This window comes from Rhinolophus sinicus, linkage group LG05, assembly GCF_036562045.2.
Source record: "Rhinolophus sinicus isolate RSC01 linkage group LG05, ASM3656204v1, whole genome shotgun sequence".
In the NCBI taxonomy this organism is placed as follows: Eukaryota; Metazoa; Chordata; class Mammalia; order Chiroptera; family Rhinolophidae; genus Rhinolophus; species Rhinolophus sinicus.
This window is the reverse complement of record NC_133755.1, coordinates 131,084,298-131,095,930: the sequence shown is the minus strand read 5'-3', so window position 1 is coordinate 131,095,930 and position 11,633 is coordinate 131,084,298. Positions and strand designations below refer to the sequence as shown.

Sequence of the window (11,633 nt, the reverse complement as noted above, 5' to 3'; positions counted from 1 at the left end):
AGATTATGTATAATGTCAGGACCAATGACAAATAGAGGTGTCCCAGGCTGATGGCTAGGAAATTTGAAAAAAATCCTCTCCTCAGGTCTGAAGGAATTAAGGTTGGGCTTTGGTTGTAAGAGCAGAGTGATTCTACATTACAATCATGGACTTAATCCTAATTTTTCCTTTAAGCTTACTTATATTCTTTTAAATTTTTTATTTTGAAAATTAATACATGACTTGTAGTTTTGCTTTCAACCTCTTAACTGTAGAAAATTTAAAACAACATATACACGAATAGATAAAATAGTGTAATGAACCTACATGTACCTATCACCCCGCTTCAACAATTATCAATTCATGGCCAATTTAATTTAATCAAAACTCCCACCCACTTCCTCTAACATATATATTGTTTTGAAGCAAATTCAAGATATCATTTCACCGGTAATTTATCAGTATGTATTCCTAAAAGATAATGGCTCTCTAAGAAAAAACCGTAAGAGTATTATTGTACCTAAACAAGAATTGGTCATAATAATTTTGTAGTATCAAATATTCAGTGTTCAAATTTTCAGTTATCTCATAAATATTATGAAAAATTATTAAATAATATTAGGATCTAAACAAGGACCTCACATTGAAATTTGTGGATAAATCCTTTAAATCTTAAAATTCATGGATTCCTCCTTCGTCTCATTTTAAAAATTCCTCCTTTGGTTCACTTTCCTACTAGGAGTTGATCACCATATGGATTTTACTGATTGTATCCTTGAGGTGCCATTTAACATGTTCCTTTCTCCTCTGTATTGTCTATAAATTGGTTATTGAATCTAAAGGCTTGCTCAGGTTGAGGTTCAAAAAAAATTTTTTTTGACTACTGTATAAGGTGTCTTCCATCAGGAGGCATATAGTGTTTGATTGTCTCTTTCTGTGATTTAGCAGCCATTGAGGATACGTATTATTTTTAAAAATCAAGTATTACCACAGGCTGCACTGTCCTGTGTGATAGCCTCTAGCCACATGTGGCTATTGAACACTCAAAATGTGGCTAGTCTGAATTGAGACATGCTGTAAATGTAAAAACACATTGGATTTCAAATACTTAGTATAAAACAAAAGAATGTAAAATATGTTAATAATTATTACATGTTATAAATAATTTTTGACACATAGGACTAAATAAAACGCTTAAAATTAATATCACCTCTTTTACGTTTTTAAGTGTAAGAAAATTAAAACTCATAATGGCTTACACTGTAATTCTTTTGGACAGTGCTACTATAATATGTAAGGGTTAGACCTGTCCCATTCGCCATACCTTCATTCCTGTTCCCCCAGCAACTTATAGTCATTTTTCTGCAGTTAGGTTACTTCCACATTTCCAAGTAACAAGCTTATAATTATAGCATTTATTGAGCATTTACTATGTGACAAGTATTTCTAAGCTCTTTACATTATGAAGTCATTTAATTCTCAGAACAATCATTTTAGAGATGAGGAAACTCAGGAACAGAAAGTTAAGTAACTTACCCAGTCACAGGCCAAGTAGGTGATGAGCTTAAATTAGATTCTAATCTTAAAACCTGAGCAGCTGGGCTCTGGGGCCCATACTTTTAAATGCTTTACCATACTCCCTCCTCTGTTCACCTCCAGTTTCTTTTCTTTTGATTTTTTTTTTTTTCAATTGTAAATATTTTCTACTAACTGCCTACATGGAAGATGAAGATTTCACTTCCTCACACACCCCTTACTCCCCCCTCCCCAATCTGGTTCTTCACTGGGACTTCTACCCCCATCATCCAATTTAATTGTATAATTTTTGTTAAGTTCACATTCAATATCTATTACGTGTACATAGATACTGTATTCTGTAGTATACTATGGTTATGTTTCCTTTTAGAATATTTTTATCTTTCTGGAAGTAGTAATTGCCTTGGTTTTAATTGGTTCAGTTTACTTTGTATCTTTTATTAATTTATCACCAGAATCGTGTGTTATTACTCATTTATTACCCAGAAATACACTGACAGGGAGACATTCTTCCTTGAGTCCCTCATCTTTCTGTTTAGGTATCAAAGATACGGGGAATCAACTTTTTCTTTGCTTGTTTATTCCTTTGTTTTAGTGGAGTACATCTTCTAGTAGCTTCTTGAGAAAAAGTCATTGAAGTTTCCTTTTTCTTTTAAGTAGCACCTTGTTCTTGCTCGAGTGTGATGTGTTACTGTAAGGATATTAATTCAGGTTTCGGTTTAAGATTTTTCTTTGCTCCTTGCATTTCCTTTAAGTTGCTTTTTTCTGTTTGGTTTGGTCAGAGTCTTTCAAGTTACAATCTTGCTTAATTGTCTCAGGATCCTTCATATTTAAAAGGCACAGAGAAAGCTAACTGGAAGATCTCTGTGCATTGGTAAGACTTTTTAGCAGTGGGCTTCATTGTACGGTTAAAGGAGCATCAAAACTTTTTCATTTGCCATTTCTTCCACCCTCAACATTATATTCTGAAGCTTTTTCTTTGGTCTGGGTCAATTTTTCTAGAGAGATAGCTTCTAGCTGTCTATCTGAGGTGGCATGAACTGGGCTGTCTGTTCTTGGAGACAAGTGAGGTCGGGGCGAGGTATCATTGTTCAGTATTCAGAGTTTCACATTGTCCTCAGTAAGGGATCACACTGCCATTCCTTCCCCCAGATGCTTAGCTGGAAGTTTCACCTGACTTCTTTACCCATTAATGTTAAATGAATGCAAACAGCAACCCAAAATATCAACGGCCTGTAAATAAGTACCATATTGTACTTGATTAAAATTTCTCTCCTCTTTCCTTTTCCCTTCTTATCTTGCTCCTGGAGAAACTTGAAGCACTGAAAAGAGGTGGTGACAAAATTACATTTTTCCACTAATAAATTGCTGCCCTTTTTAGACACTGAAAAATAATTTTTACTGGAGGATGGAAGGAGCATTCAGTTTTCCACTTGTCCTTAATAATACAAATTTTTCACAGATTAGCTGCTGATCCTACCTCTATCCAGTACTTCTGTGGCATATACATACTAGATAGCAAAAGGGTGCATTTATTTTCACAGAATCCAAGAGACCTCAATGAGATCATAAGGCAAGTAAGAAAGACAATGTAAATGAAGGAAACCTGAAACACTTTGATTAATTCAGAACTCTGAGGCTGTCCACTGTTGCCACTTTTTCTAGCACATCTATTCCATTATGAATATAATGTACAGTACATATAGTATTTAAAAATGTAATTTGGCTATTCTACATTTCTGAAACTTTTGATCTATCCTTGCATTATCAGAGTAAAAGTGATATTCTCCCATGATTGAAACAGCCACTTGTTAAATGATGGATTAAATCATAGCTATATTTTTATGTTTTGAGGCATCTGATACTGTAGACCTTAGTAATGGTTTTACTCCTAAGAGTTTAATTGTAAAAGTGCAGTTTTAGAAACATAATGTTAAATTTTTATTTCAGAATAACTGACAACTAAAATTGTCTTTATAAGTTTGCTCGAATAGAGAAAATAAATTATTTTAACCCTTTGCTTTCTCAAAAATATACAAGTCCAATTATATTTGGGTATAGGATACCCAAATAAGATACATTATTTAGCATAAGTTTTTTTCTTTAAAAAAGTACCAGGCATCCAAAGGTATTATAATTGTAGAATCTGTTCTAAGTGTCTCCAGGTGGGGATATTAAATACCTATTCCATACCTACAAAAGGAATAAGTATATATTTACCCACCAAACATGCTAAATAAAATATTAATATTGTTAAAACCTATGTTCTCTTCCCAAAGGAAACCATTATGAATTTGGTATTTATTACTCATAACTTATTTGTATATGTATGTACAAATATAAATAATAAATGGTATTATTTTGCATGTTTTCAAACTATTGTACCGTATGTTTCTGGAATTTGCTTTTGCTTTCAACATTGTGAGTAATCCATGTTAATATGTATACTTCAGTTTTTTCATTTTTATTAATCCTCTCATCAGCTGTGTCTCATCTGCTGTTAAACCCATCTACCATCTACTGGGTTTTTAATTTGTTATTGTATTTTTTAATTCTAGAATTTCTATTTGATACTTTTTTTGTAGTTTCTATTCCCCTAATAAATTTTTCCATTTTGTCATCAGTTATTGAATGTATAAATCAGTTAAAGTCTGTGTGAAAACTCCAATATTTAACCCTTTTGTGGATCTGTGTTATTGTCTTTTTTCTCTTATTTTTCAATCATGAGGTCCTATTTTCTGCTATTCCTAGTAAATTTTGGTAAAATTCTGAACACTGTATATGAAAAACTGTAGGAATCATTTGTGGCTTTGGCTCAGGTCTCTGCAAACGGTGCCCCATGGACCAAATCCCACCTCCCACTTGTTTTTGGCTGGCCTTTGAGCCAAGAGAATTTTTGCTATTATTTTTAATTGTTGAAAAATAATTAAGAGAAGAATATTTGGGAACACAGGAAACCTGTATAAAATTCAAACCTAAGTGACCATAAATAGTTTTATTGGAATACAGCTACACTGGTGTTTCTGTACTGTCTGGCTGCTTTTGTGCTATAGTAACAGTTGAGTAGTTGCGACAGATTTTATGGCAACTTAAAATACTTACTGTTGCCAAGCCCTGCTGTAGCTAGATAATGGTACCTTTCTCCAAGAGAGGACTTCTGGTAGGCCTTTCGGGTATCAAGAAGATCACCTTAATTCATTCAGGGATTTAGTTGATTTGCCTTAATTCATTCAGTGATGTAATTGAGTCAAAGCTGGCTGACATTTTTATGAAGGTTGGTCAGTTTCTGGTTAACCTCTACTTCTAGGATATAGCTATTCAGGGGTTCCAACTAAAAGCCTGGCATATTTACCCTATTCCTTAATGGGCCCAGTACTTCAACGGTGGCTCGTTCTATACAGCTTTCCTTCTCTGGCATTGTGGCTCTTCAAATCTTCACTGCCTTAGTACATTTGCCCTAGTAATACTTGTTTATGTAAATAAAATCTGTTTAAAAGCATCAAAGAATTACTAAGGCAGAGGGGATTTGAAGAGCCACTATCCAAGAAGGAAAGCTGTAGAAGATGAACCAACATTGGTGTGTGTGTGTGTGTGTGTACATACGCCCATGTGTGCGTATTATATGTATGTATTTTCCAGCTTTTCTAGTTGTAGGGAGTTTGCTCTGCTGAAAACTAGACATCAGAGTAGAAGTTCAAGGTGATCACATCACATCCCTACTCCAGATTCTCCAGTGGCTTAATATGTCATTTAGGACAAATAAGTTACTTGCTAGGCCTTACATGATCTGAATGACTACATAAATGAGACTAAACAAAGATGGGTCTGAAAAGGCACAGATGGAAGAAAGCACAAGTTTATTTTATTACCAGTACATTAGTGTACTAACAAATATAAGATTTAACATTCCAAAGGAACATACCCATGCCAGTGGGAGTCCTTTACATTTAAACTTTTTCCATTTTCATTATTTTTAATTGAGATATAATTACAGAAAATGTGTATTTTTTAAACATTTATCATTTATATCCCTCACACAGTGATAACCCCTCTCCCCCCATCTACCCCTCTGACATCGCACAGAGCCATTACATTTCCACTGTCTCTATTCCTAATGCTGTACTCCACTTCTTGTAAATATATATATATATATATATATATATATATATATATATATATATACACATACATACATACATATATAACTGTAGTTGACATTCATTATTGTTCAGCTTCAGCTTCAGGTGTACAGTGCAGTGATCAGGCATCTACATCATCCCTGAGGTGGTCTCCCTAATGAGACAGGTGTCCATCCGATACCCTACATAATCTTTACATTATTGATTACATTCCCCAAATTGACTTTCATATCCCCTGGTAATCTTGTGGTTACCGACTGTGCTTTCTAATCCCCTCACCTTCCCCCTTATCTCCACCACTCCCTCCCATCTAGCAACGCTCAGTTGAAAATGCGTATTTTCAAATGTTCACTTCATTGAATTTTGGTAAATTCATATACCTATGCACCAACACCTCAAGATACAGGGCATTTCTATCACCCTAGAATTTCCCTCCTTGCCTTCTCCAGTTAATGTTTCCTCCACAGAAGCAACCACTGTTCTGATTTCCATCCCCGTAGGTCATACTAATTTTTAAGTTGAAAATTGTATCACTATCATGCTGGTCACAACGCTGCCATAGTCTTTGGATGCTGTTAATGTATTTTCATTGTTCATATTTCACCTCCTTAGAAGGATCCCAGACTTTTGGTGTTTTAGTCTGTTAATGTACTGGTCTAGCTCCTAGCCTCTGACACACAGAAGGTGTAATAACACAAGTAACTTGGCCCTTTGGGATACTATTGAACTATATTAAACTATTTAAAAATTAATTCCTAGAATCCCAACCCTTGTATTTCATGGCAAGTCACTTAAATTATCTCAATCAATCCTCAGTAGCCTTGGGAACTAGACGGGGAAGTGGTATTCTCAATTTACAGTTGAGGAAGATTCAACAAATAATTGACTTGTACAAAAATCCCCTTCCCATTAGCCAGTGGTGCCAGAGCTCCGTTTTTATTCTTTTGCTTATTGCACTATGCGAGGCTGCATGTACACAAGGTAAGCGCCAGTTTGTATTCCAAAATTCAGTTTTCTTTTTTCTTCTCAGAATATTCGTAGGTTGCCCATTCTTTCCATCCTCCAGCATAGTGTTGAACACTGAAAACATACATCACATCGTGCTGTAAACATTTTCTCCTGCTTTATAACAAGATTGATAGAAACTTTAGAGATTTAGAGATGCAATGGCTACTCACCATACTATTTAGACTTTAAGCCTATTTAAAAGATCATGTTACTTTTGAATAGGATGAAAATTTAGAGGCTCTTAGTCTAGCTATCCTGCCATTGCTAACATAGTAATAAAAAATTCTTCAGTAGACTAATAAAAATGTAACACATGGAACATTGCAATACACATTCTTGAATCCATTTTTATCCTTCATCTACATACCTATTAAAGCCCAGAGATATTGCCGTGTCCAGAGCCTTCTTGCTTCTCACTCCGGCTAAACAAGAAAACACCAGACTGTCAAATTTGGCTGGCTTTACTTCGTTGTACTTCTCTCTGAAGTCCTTTGAGTTCATCTGTAGAGCCTCACCTACCTCATCCACTGAAAGAAAATGTTAAGAATCTCAATTAAATTACACCTGAAATCTCGGTAATTTTACTAACAATTGTCACCCCAATAAATTAAAAAAAAAAGAATCTCAATTAAATTTTAGGTACAGTAAATTACTGAATACATATTTTTGTAATGAATTAGTTTAAGACACATGTCACTTACGTGGTATATTGACAGACCCGGGGATTTTTCCATACTCAAGAATTTCCCATGGTTCTCTAACATCAATTAGCATAATTTTTTTGGACTTCAAGAGGTTTTTAAGTTCCTTATAAGTGACACCTTTAATAACCGTAGTACAAAACTTGTTGCAATTTCCTTTCATTGACTTCAAACCTGGAAAGAATAATTTAGACACCTTCAAAATGACATCACTATTAATATCTGGAAAGAGAAGGTCAAAGGAATTTCCCCCCTGGTTCCAGTCCGCTAACTATACCTGATCTTTTGACTTTACTAAATTGTATTTGATGTATGTATTTTGCACACAGCCCGACTGAGCAGCAGGGTGCAGCCATATCCTCGTGCTCCGCGTGCTCAATGACTGGCTTTGTGCCAGCTCCATATTCTACTCTCTCCAAGCCCTTTGATAGGAGGGAGTTTGTAAACACAATAAAGCATTTCACCACTGAATTGTGCAAATAATTAGTAAATTTTACTGTGATCCAAGTTACAATATTAAGAACATTTTAATTTCATTTTCCCTTACCAAGCGAAGATATAAGCCATGTGTTAGATGTGGGGACCATACATTGGAAACCATTTGTAAGTGCTTAATGGCACTGTATCTGGTAAATAACTGGTAGCATAATATGGTAATGGGTAATAACCCATAAAACAAATCCATAGGTCCATACTAATATAAGGCTATAATTGAATAAATAAGTGGGGAGAAGGGATTATTTCAATTGACAAATGTAAAAGGAATGATGGAAACAAAATCATCACTAGGTAAACACCCCCAGTAATAACTGTTGCAGCAAGAACCATTGACAGATGTTAGTTAGTGGGTGAAAGTACAATAACAAATGGGATAGTATCTCCCGAAGAGATACTAATTACAAAGGGAGACACCTGAAAGATACCACTAACCAATTCTTCAAAGATCACTTCACTAGTAATAAGCTATGTTGACAACAAGTACTGCTTGATATAATGCACTGAGAAGAGAACAACATCACTTCCTTAGTATTCTTGCCAAAAAATGCATACTCTGAACCTAATCAGAAGAAAATCTCAGACAAACCAATCTACAAAATAACTAGTACTCTTAAAAGTGTCAAGGTCATGAAAGACAAATACTGTGGAACTGTCACAGATTGAAGCCAACTAAGGTGCCATGACAATAAAACGTAGCATCCCGGATTGGATCTGGGACTATAAAAGGCATCAGTGAAAAAACGGGAAATTTAAATAAAATCTGTGGATTAGTTAACAGGATTATATCCATATTAAATTCCTTGGTTTCAATCATTGTACCATGTAAGCTGTTTACATTAGGAGAAATTGGATAAGAATAAAGGGAACTCCATTTTACTTTTGTCCTTCTTCTATAGGTCCAAAATTACATTTTAAAAATAATGGAAGAAAACCCAAAAGATCTAAAAATAAAAGCAAAAATATTGTTAATATTCATTTCACAACAAAATGACTACTATAAGAAAGGTAATAAGAATGATTCAAATGTTGTTTATTAAATATAACGTGAAATTGTTTTAAATAGTGTAAAACTGGCATAGGAACAGACCCAAAATATACCATCTATGAGAATTCAGTATCTGGTAACAGTGACAATTCAAATTAATGGCAAAATTATATAGTCATGTGTCGACTAATGACAGGGTTACTTTCTGAGAAATGCATCACACAATTTCATCATCGTGGGAACATCACAGAGAGCACTTACATAAACCTAGATGGTATAGCCTACTGCACACCTAGGCTGTGTGGAATAGCCTAAGCTCCTAGGCTACAAGCCTGTACAGCCACAGAAGCCTTCTGTGAAGCAGTGCATGAGCAAAGAGGAGCATTAGTGTGGATGAGGTTTTATGTCACTTGCCTACCTATTTGAGCTGACAATTCTCAGTGTTTTAAGTGTTATTTTGTGTGAGCCTCAGTTCCTGATCTATAAAATGAATGAGTTATACTATTTCCAAGATGCCTTCCAAATAGTTTCTATAAATTTGTGATTTTGAAACATTTTTCTTTGCCAAAAAAAGCAATGAATAGTAAAACATCATTACATCAAATATTGTTATTACTCAGATCTTGGTATTTACTAGATATAATTAATTCCCTTGAAATATACCAAACATTAAACAAACATGGGTTGTAGCACAGGAGAAAAGTATACATGTGCTCTAACTACATTTTTATAGTGGTAAAGAACAGGGATTTTAGAATCAGAAAAACTAGGTTCATATGCTTGCTTGCCCACTTAGTTCTGTAACCCTAGGCAGATTACTTAAGCTCTCTGGGACTTAGTTTATGGCAATCATATTATTTAACCTTTTAGAGTTGCTGTGAGGTTTAAATAATCTATATAGTACAATCAGTAAATATCTATTTTCACTTTTTCTTCATGACTTAGGCACACTGTTCCTTCTGAAGAGAATACCTTTCTCCCTCATCTCTACCTGGCACACTTACTCTCCTTTAAGACCCAGTTAAATGCTACCTGTCACCACCACTTTGATCCAACAATTCCACTTTTAGGTATCTAGTCTAGTAAAAACTACTTGTACATACCCCAAAGAGGCAGGTACAATGTTAATTCCTGAAGAACTTTATATAATAGCAAAAAATTGGAAACCAAAGTGTTCATCAATAGCAGCCTGGATAAATAAACTGGTAATTCATACTATGGAATACATGCAATGATTAAAAAGAGTTACGTGTTGTCATGGAAAGCTTCTGAAAACCTAAGAGAAAAAAATTACAGAAAAGTATGCACAGAACACATTATAATATATAAAATGTGACCTATAATATAGATTTATATTCTACAGAACACATACATGTAGTATTTTATGTGTACATTTATTTATGTATATGCATAGAAAAGTGTTTAGAAGGATTTGTACCAAACTATATCTGGGTGGAGAGTGGGATGGGGAGCTGTATAAAGGGGACCTAGATTGTGCTGTATTGTCTGTTTTAATATGAGACTATAATCATGTATAACTACATTTTTTTAAATGAAAAGACACTTTTTCTCTAACACTTTCTCCAACTCAGAGTCAGTTATTCTCTCCATTACAGTCTCACAAGACTGGGCTTTGTGTGGTGATTGTTTATTTGTGTCTCTCTCCTCCACAAAATGGTGAAGTCAACAGCTGAGGCTGTATCCCCAGCAGAAGGTCTGGCAGATTAGGTGCTCAGTAAATGATTGTTAAACATGGTAAAAAAACAATCAACAAAGAATTTACATAGGAAAAAAAGTACATCTTGAACGACAGAGAACGTACCAACAGTTAAAATGGAATACCTGCGCGGGGGAGAGGGGAGGAGCGGGACACAGTGTTAGGCCGGCGCTCCTGTCCCTGCAGCCACCAATAACAGTTGTTGCTAAAGGGGAGGCAGCAGGTAAAGCAAAGCGGCTGGAGGCTGGAGCGGAGTTCTAGACCTAACGCCACTATTAACTACCGTCGCTCTCGGTCTTCTGCTCCGCCATCTGTAAAACTAGGGGTGGCGCTTTTGTCTTTCTAACACGCTAAAATTCTAGGTGAGCGTTTCATCAAGCCATGAGCGCTGCTGTCTGATGGGTCACGGGTGTAACTCACAAGGCGGGGCTCGTCAGTACGTCTCTCCCGGGCAGGAACTGGCCATCTGGCTCGCTTCCGAGTTACGAACTGACCTTTATTCTCAGTCAAGCACCAATACCTTTGTAAACGCCTTTCTACGCGAGCTCCCCGGAGCAATGTTTACCACCCTCCCTGCGTCCCCCAGGGCAGCCGCAGACCCGTCCCCCGGGATCTGTAGGAACAAGAACTGTCAGCGGGCGCTAAATCCCCCGGTGCCGAGAGTAATGGGTCTTTTAACTGGAATGGTACAGAATCGAACTCCCCCACCCATGCCATCCCTTCCCTGAGGGCCGAGCTTAGGGGCTCTCCCTCCCTCCAAGGACCACCGAGCTCACCCCACAGCGCAGCTTCCGCGGACCCGAGGATCCAGCGGCGCGCACTGCCGAGCAGCAACCGAGGGCCCTGCATCGCCTGCTCGTTCCCGCGGGGCCGCTGACCGCTTCCTCCTTCCTCACCCGCTGCCGGGCGTGCAGCGCCGGGCTCTTGAGCGCCCTCCAGCCAGGCGCCGGCCGAACCGGGTAGTGCCACAAGGCGTAATCGCTGACCCAAACGTGCCCTGCTTTAAAATTTAAAATCATGTGGAAAGAAACGAAGGGGTAGGCTTGTTTTTGTTTTTGTTTTGATTATTA

At 36.6% G+C, this 11,633-nt stretch overlaps 1 protein-coding gene across 1 annotated transcript; it reads right to left on the bottom strand.

Moving 5' to 3' along the window:
- Nucleotides 1–5,355: 5,355 nt before the first annotated feature.
- Nucleotides 5,356–11,494, bottom strand: LOC109451019 (thiosulfate sulfurtransferase like domain containing 3). The gene is made up of 4 exons (XM_019738880.2): nucleotides 11,340–11,494; nucleotides 7,364–7,537; nucleotides 7,030–7,189; nucleotides 5,356–6,734 (listed from the first exon to the last, which is right to left on the bottom strand). Exons 1-4 carry the CDS (start codon nucleotides 11,410–11,412, stop codon nucleotides 6,662–6,664), a joined length of 480 nt encoding a protein of 159 aa, XP_019594439.2. The 5' UTR covers nucleotides 11,413–11,494; the 3' UTR covers nucleotides 5,356–6,661.
- Nucleotides 11,495–11,633: the final 139 nt, after the last annotated feature.

Coding starts and splice junctions, on each gene's coding strand:
- LOC109451019 (XM_019738880.2), bottom strand. CDS start 11,412: ATGCAGGGCCCTCGGTTGCTGCTCGGCAGTGCGCGCCGCTGGATCCTC. Junction 7,538..11,339: donor CGCGGAAGCTGCGCTGTGGG/GTGAGCTCGGTG, acceptor TATTCTTTCCAG/GTTTGAAGTCAATGAAAGGA. Junction 6,735..7,029: donor ATATCTCTGGGCTTTAATAG/GTATGTAGATGA, acceptor GTATGTTTTCAG/TGTTCAACACTATGCTGGAG.